Source organism: Wyeomyia smithii, chromosome 3, assembly GCF_029784165.1.
Source record: "Wyeomyia smithii strain HCP4-BCI-WySm-NY-G18 chromosome 3, ASM2978416v1, whole genome shotgun sequence".
Lineage (NCBI taxonomy): Eukaryota > Metazoa > Arthropoda > Insecta > Diptera > Culicidae > Wyeomyia > Wyeomyia smithii.
In genome coordinates this window covers 69,541,174-69,555,562 of record NC_073696.1, presented here as the reverse complement: position 1 = coordinate 69,555,562, position 14,389 = coordinate 69,541,174, and the positions used below count along the sequence as shown (strand labels likewise).

General features: G+C 40.7%; 1 protein-coding gene across 1 annotated transcript in view; it reads right to left on the bottom strand.

Annotated features, from left to right (window-relative positions):
• Positions 1-5,179: 5,179 nt before the first annotated feature.
• LOC129730172 (leucine-rich repeats and immunoglobulin-like domains protein 2) overlaps positions 5,180-14,389 on the bottom strand; it is a 32,044-nt gene continuing 22,834 nt past the window's right edge. Inside the window, exons 2-6 of the mRNA XM_055689287.1 lie at positions 11,094-11,168; positions 10,738-11,019; positions 10,019-10,670; positions 9,793-9,961; positions 5,180-9,730 (exon numbers count right to left, since the gene is read on the bottom strand). Of these exons, the coding sequence (XP_055545262.1) occupies positions 7,737-9,730; positions 9,793-9,961; positions 10,019-10,670; positions 10,738-11,019; positions 11,094-11,168 (3,172 nt within the window). The 3' untranslated portion in view covers positions 5,180-7,736. The remainder of the gene's footprint in view (positions 9,731-9,792; positions 9,962-10,018; positions 10,671-10,737; positions 11,020-11,093; positions 11,169-14,389) is intronic.

Below are 14,389 nucleotides of genomic sequence, written 5' to 3'. Positions count from 1 at the left end.
TTAGAGAGATATTTTTTCAACTTTTTGAATTTTTGATACCAAAATTGTATTTTTCATAAAAAAATCAACCTAATATGGATTTTTCTGCTTTTTAAATGAACATTTTGAGTTTTGTCCGACTTTTGTTCGGAGACCCGCCACTGTGCGATGGCCTCTTCCTGGTTCTCTACTGAAGATAGTTTTGGCGGCTCTCTCGTCAGGCATCCAGGCAACATGTCCAGCCCACTGAAGCCTGCCCCGCTGTATTACCTTCACTATATCAGCATGTTTGTATACCTGGTACAACTCGTGATTCATGCGTCTGCGCCACACTCCATCTTCCAGTTTACCGCCAAGTATCGATCGCAGAACTTTACGCTCAAAAACTCCGAGCACTCGTCGATCAGCTTCCTTCAGCGTTCATGCTTCATGTCCGTAAAGGGCCACCGAGAGTATCAGTGTCCTATACAGCGCTAGTTTTGTGCGAGTTTGCAAACTACGGGACCTTAGCTGGTTCTCAGCTGCAACTCGTCGTTTCACTTCATGGCTCATATCGTTGTCACATGTCACAAGCGTACCAAGATAAACGAATTTGTCAACCACTTCAAATCGTTTCCCATCTATCTCCACCTCAGCACCAACACCATGGGGACTCCCACGCAGTGAGTCTGTACGTAATCGTAATAATCCTGTTCAGGCATCGCCAGGCTGACTAATGCCAGTGTCCTTTCAGGTGATTACTTACTTTACTTTTAAGGCGACAGACCGATTATCGATCCAGTACCGAATCCAGAATACGTCACCATGTCCCTCGGTCTTGGGCTGCTATCCTCCAATCGCCCCTAACACCTATTTCGCGTGCATCCTCGTCGACAGCACACATCCAACGAGTGCGGGGTCTACCTCGAAGTCGACGACCTCTATCGGGATTCCTGCTAAATATAGCCTTCGCTTGACGCTCATCCGGCATTCTCGCTACATGCCCAGCCCACTGAAGCCTGTCGTGTTTTATCCGCTTGACTATATCCGCCGATTTGTATGCCTGGTACACTTCATGGTTCATGCGTCTGCGCCAAACACCATTTTCTAGTTTGCCGCCAAGGATTAAACGCAAAATCCTACGCTCAAAAACACCAAGAGCTCGCCGATCAGCCTCTTTCAGCGTCCATGATTCATGGCCGTAGAGAGCCACCGGAAGAATCAGTGTTTTATAGAGTGCAAGTTTTGTACGGATTTGCAGACTGCTGGGACCTTAGCTGGTTACGTAGTCCGTAAAAGGCCCTGTTTGCGGCTGCTATCCGCCTCTTTATCTCACGGCTAACCTCGTTGTCACATATCACTAATGTTCCCAGGTAAATAAATTCGTCGACTACTTCAAATGTTTCCCCATCTAGCACCACCGCAGCACCAACCTCCGACGGACTACCACGCACTCTGCCAGCCACCATGTATTTCCTTTTGGCAGAGTTTATGACGAGCCCTAATCTCGCAGCTTCCCTCCTGAGAGGTCCGAAGGCCTCTTCCACAGCTCTACGGTTGATACCTATGATGTCGATATCGTCCGCAAAACCGAGAAACATGTGCGACTTCGTAATGATGGTGCCGCTTCTCTGCACACCAGCCCTCCGTATAGCACCTTCCAATGCGATGTTGAACAATAAGTTCGACAGCCCGTCGCCCTGCTTCAAACCATCTAACGTCACGAACGAGTCCGATATCTCACCGGCTATCCTGACGCTTGATGTAGAACCTTCAAGGGTGGCACGAATCAACCTAATCAGCTTTGTTGGGAAGCCATGTTCAATCATAATCTGCCATAACTCATTTCTCTTGACTGCACCATACGCTGCCCTGAAGTCTATGTACAGATGGTGCGTCTGCAAGTTGTGTTCTCGAAATTTATCGAGGATTTGTCGCAAGGTAAACATTTGGTCGATCGTGGAGCGTTCCCGTCGAAAACCGCATTGGTACTCGCCAACAAAGGTCTCCTGCAACGGCCTCAGTCTGTGGAACAGGATGCGGGAGAGAATTTTGTACACGGTACTGAGAAGAGTTATTCCCCGATAATTGCTACAGTCCAGGCGATGGCCTTTTTTGTAGATCGGGGCATATGAGAACCTCCAACCAGTCCTAGGGCAATTCTTCATCAGACCACACTCTTAGCATGATCCGATGGATGGCACGAAACAGCTGTTCGCTCCCGACTTTGAAGAGTTCGGCGGGAATGCCGTCCTTCCCGGCTGCCTTGCAGTTTCTCAGCTCTTTCACTGCTTTCTTCACCTCGTCCATGGATGGTGGATCCACAGCTTGACCATCATTCTCAATAGTCCTTTCAGGTGATATTCCAAATTTAAAAAGCAGCATGCCTTCCGTGTTTTTGCGAAATCACGCCAGTTGTGATTTGGGTAGGCGGAACACGATTTAAGAGTCGCTGGCCTAGAGAATAAACTTTAAACGAATAATTAGACTAGCAATGTTAGGGGTACTGGGGGTAAGCCCGGCCCCCTAAGGAAAATGATTCTTTAGTAGCACTTGATGGCGAACATTGTTATATTTCTTTCACAGATTCATTGGCCAGATTGTTTTCTACAAAATATAAAGGTTTTCAGTACTGTACTGTTATTTGACAAGGAATAGTGAAGTTTTGAAACTAAGATAAAACGACGTTTAGCAATCAGTGCGGGTGAAACCGACCACCGGCACCAAAGTTTGTTCATGAATTAACTCGAATCAACTGAACCAATTTGAATTCGGAAACCGCCGAATGAGAGATCTAACATTAATGTATGTTGCTGTTGAATTTGGTTGTTGTTGGTTAGCTGGTTCTGGGCAGATTGCCGGAACAAGTTCCGGTGAACATTATGTGTAAATAATGAAAGAATTTGATACTCGGCACGCCTATCATGTGGCACTTTAAATCATATTATTAACTAGTTTCATTGAAGCCGGGTTCAAATTGACCACACCGGAGCCTATTTCAAATACCACCGAGAAAGCCGTCAGTTTTGTGACTTGATTCAGTACATTTGGCACCTCTAATAACCCTTGGAATCATTCATAAATCCCAGAAGAGCTTGAGTGCATGGTTCAAAGTCGATTAATTAGTTTATTTATCAGCGAGACATCGGGTACAGATGAGAACTAAGTGTCAGTAACATTCAAGTAGCCTCAGACCATGTGGGCTTATCCCACTCGTCGGGGTTACCCCGACAGCACACATTTTTTTAAAAAGGGGAGTAGTTTTACAAATTTATCGCTTCAATTTACCTCATATCGAATTCCTGTGATTGCTAACAATACAGGCAATAAATTGTAGAGCAACGAAAAATTATTTTAGTCTTTTCAAATGAATAAAAGTTTAAGTTCCACTCACGAAAAATTACATCCGTTTACGCTTCAGCTGCAGTAGCGTATGTTTTGTCTATTATTTTGACGTTTGAAGTTTCACGGTGGCTTCAATGTGTCTTAAAATGTCTAAAATATGAAATACCAACACATCACATATTCCAAAACACATTTAATTAGCGTTTTCTAGTAAAATCCTAGGGGTGACGGTCTTACCCTCAATGCCGGGCTTACCCCCAGTACCCCTACATGTGGTTCCTATCTGGACAAGTTGTTGTGCAACCAGAAAGAAGATACTTTAAAGAATTCAGAATTAACTTTTGAAAATGATTTTGAAGTGTCCTTCCAGGTTTGGCACGAATGTTTACTAATGTGGAAACATTAGAAAATATGTCAAACCAAATCATCAACATATTTCGACAGAAGTCGTTCATTCAAGACAGTTCTATCGCTAGATGAGTTTTAAGGCAAGGTTATGTCTCCATTTTAATTCTACTACAAAATAATAAATTTATGTCTACCCTAATCGAAGCAGCCATTAACAGCGCGGCGGAAGGTGCTTTGGGACTCTTCGAGCGGAAACGACGTAACAGCTGATTTGACGAGGAGTGGCAAGCGGTTTCACATGAGTAGAATGCAGCACGGGCATTGATGCTGCAGCAAGAGACTTATCAAAACGTGGTACGAAACAAACAAAAACGAAGATAGGTACAAGACACATCTTTTCCGCAACAAAATGTCGCCTGAGAGAGCTGGAATGTGAAAAAATGAATCAGCTCTATCGTTTTCAAGAAACGAGTAAATTTTACATGTAAATCAACGCATCCCGCGCAGGCTTTGTGCTGCGAATGATCAACAAGCAAGAGAAACATCGGATGAGGGAAACATATCCAACTGATGAATTTGTAGGCAGATTTTGGTTAAACTAATGTTTAATAAGCTGTACGTGAGGTTAAGGATGCCATCAATCATGGATGGTGTACTGCGATGTGTGAAGATTTCGTATGCGGTATCAAGACTGTTTGAAACACGCAGGAGACTTCGTCAAGGTGACGGTCTCTCCTGCATCCTGGTAATTTTTGCGCTTGAAGAAGTTATGAAACGTGAGGCCTTTAACATGCGGAGACGATCTTTAACAAATCCAACCAGACCAAGTATTTTTTAGCAGGAGAAGCTAAGAGCAACAGGGTCTGAATCGGCAGTAGCATAGCAACCGACGGGGATGAGTTCAAGGTGGTGGACGAATTTGTGTACCTCGCATCATTGATAAGATCACACAACTGCAGCAGAGATAGATGTATTGTAGCTGGAGTCGTGCCTGCTATCGACTGCACAAAACCTTAAGGTCTTCGCTCATGTGAACAATTCTGCAAAAACTGGTGTTCGCCTCGAATCCGATCAGTTAGGTGGTTTGACCATGTGAAACAAGATCTCTGAAGTGTGGAACGCTCAAGAAACTGTAGACAGGCTGCCCGAACTGAGTGTATTGACGTAACTATGTTATGACACAAGTGAAATCCTGAGGAACGTTGTACAAGGAAAACCAATAAGTATATTGGCTTTACCGAATCTTTTGACCTCACGTTACTACTGGTACAGATGTTCTCGCTTTGCCTGCAAAACGATTTTACCTCAGAACTGTCAATCTCCTGATGACATTCAACTCATTCTTACTGTCGTTGCGACGAATACAACGTGCAAATTTATTGGAACGTCGATCGATGATCAGCCGATGGTTAAAAGAAAATTCACAGAGCTTTGCAAACTACTCTTTTTTTTTCTCTTAGTAAAGTAAAGCAAAGCGTAACACTTAATCATTCTAAAACGTTCGGAATAAGTTAATAACATACATCAGTTTATTATTGTTTAGCAACTTTTATTGTTTCAATTCGCAAGACAACTTCTGTTCGTTCACCAACACAACAAACTGCTGCTGCATGACGTAGAATAAAAATCCATTTGTACAAATATTTAGTAAAATATTTACAATATTATCAATCTCTCTCTTTTTTTATCTAGTTTAGACGCTCCAAGTATTACATAGCAATTATAGTTGTGGTTTAATTTGTAAAATGTATAATAAATAGAGTTATGTACTTCCTATAGTGAACCATTGTCCATGGTAGCAGGTGTAATAAGTAGCGAAAATGTGAGAAAATCCGCATTGATTCCTCAGGTCGAATCTCCAACATGACCGCTTATTGTTCGTTAGTCTGACAAAATAAGTTACTACTGTATAAATAAATTGCGATGAACTAAAGTAAAACTTTGGATTACATAAAACTGTTTTTGTTTGTACATTGTCATACTACGATATATGAAATGAGAATTGATTCTCTGCTATTTTCCGGTTTCCTGGTGAAATCCTGTGTGATTTTTTTAAGTAGTCTGTGAATACTGATCAGTTTTCTATGTGATGCTGAGTTTCAATAGAGAGTTTATGGCTATAAGAAAAAAGGCAACTTTTTCGTCAGTTCAGTCATCCAATTTTAAACTAATTACGGCACTTGTTTTTGTTTTTCCTTTTTCTCTCAATGTAATTTTAAGCGGACAAATACTACGCCTATCTCAATAAGGAACCATCAAAATCATCTTAACCTAATTGCAGCTACTACGCAATAAAACGATGACTTTATGCTCTAGGAAATGTGTCTACAGCGGACACTTCGTACCTTTGGTTTGAGCAAAGCCTCTCGGGTAATGCGAGTTTATGGGGTTTTCATTAGGATTGCACAGAAGCTGCTGTGTGAGACATTTCCTTCGCGATAGAGACACTCCGGGGAGGGACGCGCTTTCTAGCAGAAAACCTGCCAAAGTTAATCGCACCAGCGACCGTTAATTGTCGCTGTGTTACTCATCGTCTGGCTATTCTGAATGAATTTTGTGTGAACAGAAGTTTTTTTTTTAGGAAGAGTAACATTCGTCATCACGGCTATGCCCCGCACGTTTGTATTTTATGATAGTGATTAAGTTGGCTGTTTCGTACATTTCGCTCTGTCCGCCAGAAATAACGATACATCTTAGCCGAATAGAAGTGGGGAAGCAAAAACTAATATAAAACAAGCTTAAATCTACAATTAAAAACAAGAAAACAAAATCACAGTGTCAATTCGCTTCTTATGTATCTATTTTAGTAAAGAGCATAAATTTTAGTGGCGGGTGGTTTGTTTTTGTTGATCAATCAAAGAGTTGCTTGTAATCGTCTGGTATAAAGTGGTCGGCACGTTATGCAATGTTACGAAAAATCAAGCGATTTACGAAACGCATTCGATAAACAATATTTTGAAAGCATTTTTTTTATCTCGCGGCGTACAGATATTAGGCACATGCAAAATGGTTTCAGTCCTTTTTCGTAAGGCTCTTGGGTTGTCCGTAACTCCACTGCTTACAAACATAACATACTGTTTTATTCCGAAACTTTGTCAAGACACAATTTAATACACTTAGCAATCGATTATCGATCAGTGATTATTTTATCAAACAATTTAATATCGCTAATTATCGTATAGTTTTTTCTTTTGTTTAGAGAAAATATCTTTATCCAGTAAAATGTCATTTCCATTGTTTAATCGGCAAACCGATTCACGCACTCTACTAACTATGTGAAAACAATACTATTTTGCGCGCTTCGCTTGTCGACTATTTGGATTTCGCAGAGTTCACGCTTACATCTGGACGCGAACTGTTTAGTATTAGGGATCTAGGAGAAAACCGGGGAAAACTTCAACCAATAACATCTGGAAAACGCACTCAACTAGCTAGTAATGCTAGGCTGTTTGCAGTAGGTACAGCCGGCGACCCCTGACGACCGCCACATGCAGCTGAATCTATCGAACTACAATCTAATATGAAGGAACTGCTCTGTTTGATGATTTGCACATAACACCATTTTTCGAAACGGTCGGATTTAACTCTATAACGGACTATGTTCATGGACTTTTTGTTTTGTTTGTTTAAAAAAGGTGGTGGTTTTTCTACATTTTTGGTTTTTTCAGTTGAACCATGTCACCGCGATGGCAAAACAAACACTACTCACCACTGGACTATGTTATTTTAGGTGTGTGTAACGGTCTGTGTTTACTAAGTAGACATAGCTGAGAGTAGACGCTCGGTTGCTCTTTTTAGAAAATGTTTATCAGTTTAATACTAGAGTTTAGAACAAGGAATTCATAATTATTCAATTCAATTTTGAAATAGGAAACATGATATTCCTGTTACCAATCAATCAACCAGTTTTACCAAAGACAGGTAGGTTATTTTTAATTTAAGTTGAAAGGTCAGTTTCGACCTTAGTCTAATATAGCGCCAAAATAGTGTACTGAGACTATGAAATCGTGTTAAAATTGTATTACAAAAATAAACTTCTAAAATACTAACCGAGCGTCAAGCGAAACAGCATCAGAACGTTCCCTTTACCTCACGGCTGCCCGCAAATCTCCTTCCGCTTGCCGGTCAGTTCCTCTACTACACAAACCTGGTTCCTTGTTCAATGTACTACTGCTATCGGAACCGATTCCGCTGCTAGTCGCTTCCGTCGCGCTTCGCAGTTGCTGTAAAGCATCCTCCTCCATCGATCGACTTCGATACTTGGCTGGTTTTTCCAGCAAGCGCGGGTTCTCGATCAGGAGCTGGTACAGCTTGTTAATCTGGACCTGACTAGCGGGCTGCTGGGGTTGCGGTTGCTGCTGCGTGCTGACTGCAGCCTCCATCGATGACGCTACCATCGACGACGACGGATTTGTCGATGGATGCACAAACGTTGGAAATGTTTGCGATGTTGCCATCCTTGAGATGATGGGTGGCGTAAGATCGTCACTGAAGACGATCTTGTCAGGGTCGGTTTTAACCAGTATTGCTGTAGTAGCATTCACTGGCGGAATATGCGGTGGCGGTTCTATTCTTGGATCCGAGTCTGGATCGCTTTCGTCGTATGGATAAGTTATTCCCAATTCGGCGGTTTTCCGATTTAGAGATTGGAAGAGACATTTGAGATCATCATGACTATTGCGGTGAGCGTTGGTTGAGCCTGTTGCTGACCCACAGTCTCCTCCGGTACCAGAATCTTTGGAAGAAAGATCATCGTCCATATCATCCGACTCCGCCTCGTGGCGTCGAACCTTAGGGGGCACTTTCGGCACTACAGTATAGTAGCAACGATTAGTTAACTGAGTTTGATCATCATCATCCACATTCGTTGTGGCTTCGTTTTGCACCATGGGAATCAGATACTCGAAATAACCATTCGGTGTGGTTGAAACTCCAACCCCGCTTCGAACTATCAGATTTGGTTGATTTATTTCCATGTTTGCGTTCATATCTATGTCGCCACCGTCTGTTTCATGGTAAGTGGACAGCGGACTGTTGGACCGTTTTTTCACTCGGTTCATAATTATCATCCAAATCAAGGACGTCAGCAGAGCACAACATATTATCGTAATTATTACGACCATCATGATGTCCTTGTTGTTGAAAACATGCCCTACAACAACCGGATCACTGGGTAAATTAGTATATATTTCCGGATTAACCTCCGGACCTTCCAGAACCGACAGTTTTATCGTTCCTTTTTCGGTACCGAAATTATTTTCCATCCTGCATTCATACTCCCCGGCATCACCATACTCAGTCTCAACTATTATCAAAATCTGCGCGTCCGCCGTAAAGAAGTGTCTCTCCGTCACCAAAATCGGCTCTCCGTCTTTTAACCACTGAATCGACGGCTTCGGGTATCCAGATGCTAAACATTCCAAAACGCTAGACTTGCCAATCTCCGTACTCTTGGACTCCAACGGTTTCATCAAAGTTGGTGATTCGAACACGATCACCTGTGCACTGGCTCGGATTACTCCAGCGGCATTTTCTGCCGTACATCGGTACTTTCCCATATCAACAAGCTGCGCATTCATGATAAAGAACGCATCCTCGTCCGGTTTTACGTGCATGCGTCTCTCCTTCGCCGCTGGGAAGTCGTTACCGCCGTCTTTTTCCCACGAAATTTGCGGCTTTGGATCTCCCATTGCGGCACAATCCAGTCGAGCCATCTTGCCCGACTGTACACTGATGTCACTGGGTGTCTTCTTGAAACTAGGATACGTACCAACCGTAACCTTAATTTTTTGCGAGTACACCACACCGTAGTTATTGGTGATGATACATTGATACTTTCCAGCTCCGCTAGTTTGTATATACGGTATTACGAGTTCCGTGGTGCCTACAGTACCATTTTCGTTGTTCAATTGATGCACCGTAAACAAACTGTCCGAGAGCTCTTGATTGTCTTGCTTCCACTTGAACGTCATGCTGTCTGAAGCCGTGGAAGTGGCCGTGCAGACAAGCGACAAGTTCGTGCCACGGATGCCGAGTTGTGACTTGGGTTCATCGATAAGATGAGGTTTCGGTGAATCATCTAAAATATAGAATAAACGATATCAAAACTGCCGGTGGAATCAATCCGAACTCAACACTTACAGCATGAAAAGTTGGAAGCCGTCAAATCTCGTATCAAATGACCACGCAGCCAGATTGGATAACTGCATTCGGCGTCCAGCTGAAATACGTCCTTGCGTTCCTTGATCCAATGGTAGAACCAGGCCAGGTTACAGTCGCACAGCAGGTTGGTGGAGTTCATTATCAAATTCTGTAGGATAAATAATCATCAACCTAGGAATCTCAAACAAGTGCTGATTGAACTTACACTCAGCTTAACCATATCCTTGAAGGCATTGTTCTGAATGGAGGAAATATTATTCTGACTCAGCTCCAGCAGCATCAGTGATTTCAGACCGATAAAAGCGTTCCGGCTAACCGATTTAATTTCATTGGAATTAAGATAAAGCTTCTCCAGCTTCGACAGACCGAAAAAGGGCCCCTTCATATCTTCGATGGTCCAGGAAATTTTGTTCGCCCCAAGATACAGCAGTTCGAGATTTTTCGTATTATTGAAGGTTCCCTCGCCAACCGAGGAAATCTGATTACCCTCCAGGTTAAGCGTTTTCAGCTGCGACAACTCCTCGAAGGTGTACTTGTCGATTGACTCCAGCCGGTTATAGGACAGATCCAGTGTCAGCAACCGTGGGGCAAACTCCCAACCGTCCTGTTCGATTTCAACGATTGCGTTTCTCGAGAGTGCCAAATTTGTCAAACTAGTCAAATTAAACAAACCGCCTTTACGGATGCTGGTTATACTGTTGTTATTCAGCTCTAGTGTAGTGATCGTGGTCAAACCGTGAAACACACCATCCATGAGACTGACTATTTGATTGTTGTTCATTTTCAGACTTTTCAACTGGTTAAGATTCTGAAAGGTGAGACTTTGGACTTCCCCGATTAGGTTACTGTTGATTTCCCTAAAATGGAAAAAAAAAACATTTAAATTAGCAAACAATTATTCTTCCAATTGTGAGGAAACCTTACAATCTCTTTAACATCGGCAATCTCTGGAAGGTACCCTTAGTCAGCGAAGTCAGCTTGTTGAAGTTCAGGTTCAAATTTTGAAGACTGTTTTTGGCCGGAAAAGATCCATACTGTACATCTTTGATACTGTTTCGTGAGAGATCCAAGAACTTAAGGGTAGGCACCGCCTGCAGGGCCTCCACCTCTATCACCTCGATGCCGTTGTTGGCCAGCAGGAGCCGAAACAGGTTCCCTAGCCCACTGAACGACGGTATTCGCCCAAGGTTGTTGTGATTCAAATTGCTGTTGAAAAAAAAAACGAAAGACAAATTACTACCGATAAGACAGAGTTTAATCGATGAATAGCGATTACTTACAGAACCTGTAGCTTGTTAAGGTTGGCCACCTGGGATTGCACCGCATCGTGACCGAGCCGATTCGACGATAACTCACTGCAAATGAAGATTAATGAAAGAAGCTCGATAAGAAATCTAGCCGTGATTTGTCATATCGGCGATTTGTTTGCCGATCAATTAGAAAAAAAACTTTATCACAAAACCTAGATAAAATGATTGAAACGCCCGCACCTTTCGAGTTTCGAGTAATTAGGTATGAATGAGATCAGCCCCACAGCACTCCCAGTCCACAGTGCGCGGATAGATTACCCTCATGTATTCACCCACTCCATCATTCAATTGCTCATCGCCATTGATGGATCATGCCGGTTGTCGTACGAATTCCGATCGCAGTCGAGCGACAATAATCATCATTTACGGCACGTCCACCGGGGGCACTCTGTCATTAAAACGAAACGAAAGGGAATTTCTGCCGCCGCTCGGTGACAGCAGCTCGGATGCTCGTCGTGGTACATTCTTCTACCACCGCCCCGTATGCATACCACGAGCTGCACGTAAGCGATTTATTTCCAGCGATTAATCGCCATACCTAGAGCCGAGGTGTTTAAATATTCCGATTTGATTTCCTGGATTGGGTAGGATTCGTAGATCTATCTATGTAGATAGATCAGGCAGAGAGTGCGTGAATTGAACACCCGATGAATGTAACGAACTTTGTGCTACGAAAATGGATTTGAAATGTGATTTTTAGAAGTTTGGGAGGAGGAACCATTTTGATGGTCGTTTTCTACATTACAGGGGATTTCATTACCTCAGTCATGCCTGATCCTAGACATGTCTTTTGCGACGTGATAATTTTTGTATTACGGAGAGTAGTTAGATTTTTTTTAATTATATGAAAAATTCAAATATGACATCAGAGCAAATATGCAGGAAATTAAATGTACTAAACCACAATACCATTATGTATGTTTTAAGGACAAAACAAAAACAAAGAAAACCTAAGCATCCGGAAATACAGATTCCAGATGAAGATCCCAATTAGGATCGAAACGTTGACGTGAAAAATAAAAGGAAGCAAAACCACGCCAGATGATCAAAGAATACGCACAAATTTATTGGACCATTTTTTATTTGCAGTAACAGTTTCTTGACTCAAGAGTAATATTTTGAAAGGGCGTTTTTATTTTGGTAAAGGATTTATTAAAAGTATTGTACCGTTGTGCGGAGCTTCTTTTGATGTCCTACCTTGGAAATTTCATTTTTATATAAAATTTTGTTCCGAAATCGTTGTTTTTTGCTGACCATTCATCTTGCTAAGTCGACAACTTTATCAAAAAAATCCTCCTTACTAATATTTGACCATCAGCTTCATTAGGTTAGAGTTTAAGATTCACCGCCTCCAATATTCAATCTTTTGGAAAGAAATTTAATTTAGTTTAGTAATTTAGTAAAAATGTATTCAAAAAGTGGCCACCAGCCAGAATAAGCAAACAATTTTTTGATTCCTATATGAATCTTTTTTCAATTTCTCAATGAATCCAGTTCAAATAACTCATGAATGTTGCATACTTTTTCGCGTTAAATATCAGTAAAAATCGTTGGATTACATTTACTGTAATTAGAGTTAAAATTACACTAAATTGAAAAAACTGGAAAGATTTCAAAAAATGGTTAAAATATACACTGTGAAAAATAAAAATTTTACTACAAAAAAATCTAAATAAGCACTAATTTTTAATTTACAAAATAGAAGTGTTGAGTTTTTCCTAAATTTTTATCAAACTTGAGCTGAGCTGCTCCACATCCGCAAGATTACAGAAACCGCTCTGACAAGCGCGTAGTCATGGGTTTGAATCTTAGTAGAATCAGGCCCATTTGGTTGTCAAAGGACTTTAACATGGGTTTATTCTCAAGTTTTCTACCACAAAGACGAGTTCTAGTACCCTTTCCTCCCAACAAAAAAAGTTCCTCTTGTAATAAAACTGGTCTGAGTAACCTATAATTTGTTCTCTTTAGGGGATTGCATTTTAGTAAAATTGGTAGGGTAGAAAGGGGCTCTGTAGACAGGAGCAGTAAGCTTGAAACAAAAGGGTAAAATCTCACACACAAGCACGGATATAAATGATAAGCGTGTCACTCACTTCAAATGCGATACTTTCAATACTATAAACTGCACATTACAGAAAATATCTGGCAAGGTGGCGATAAACTTTTCACAATTAAATTCCCGGATTTTCTCTGACATTCCCTGAATTATAATACTAATTTCTCTGATTTTTATTAGCATTCGGCACAAAAATATTCAACGTAAATGAACGCAGCTTTGAAATTTCAGTGAAAAATGTCTTCGTTCGGATATGAAACCAAACAGTAATGATCCCGCATTAGCCTTTTACACTGAATAAATTCGTTTAAGCGCTAAAAAATCGTTTCCCGATCGTTTTCCAGTTTTCCCTGATGTTCTCTGATTTTTCTAATCAAAAAATGATTTCCCTGTCACTCCCTGATTTTTAATGTTTTCGCTACCCTAATCTGGACAATATCACAATAGATCTAATGCCTCTGTGTCTCAGTGATGAGTCCACACAGAGAAAAAAAGCATTTTTCTATTGAAAGTTTCGTTTAAAAGCATTTCTCCCAATTCCTGGATGAGGAAATGTAAGACACATTTTTACTTGAAAATTAAATTATACTAAATTTTTATAATTTCCATATTTTTAATAATAATTATATTCCAATGATTAAATATGAGTCTAATAGTAATTTCAAATTATAAAACTCTAAGCGATAAATACATCCATTTTCAAGATATTTAAAAGTTAAGTTTGAAAAAATTTTTGTTGTGGTTCTCCAGTAACAAACATGAATTTATCGAAATGTATGATCAATATAACACCTTGAGTCTTTGACAATGAAGAGATTGGATGACGTGTCTTACATTTCTTCATCAAGGTCTTTTTATTACACATTTTGGAACGAGTCAAGTTTCAACAAAAAATAAATTTGAGAAGAAAATTTGATTTTTTTCGATTTAATAGTGTAGTGTTATTTATTAATTTTCTCAACTTAAATTCGAAATAACTAGAAAACGGATGTATTTCCAAAGTTCATCATCATAAGCTACAATAAATGTACAAATTACTTAACATCATTCAAACACAATTATTCTTGAAAATATTGAAATTGAAACCATGCTTTGAAAAATAACCGTCAATAGAATAATAATTTCTCAATTCTCCATCCTGGACTTTTCACCCACAATCATAACCTCAAGTTTCTTTGAGAAAAACAGAAAAAAAAAATTTAGTTCATGA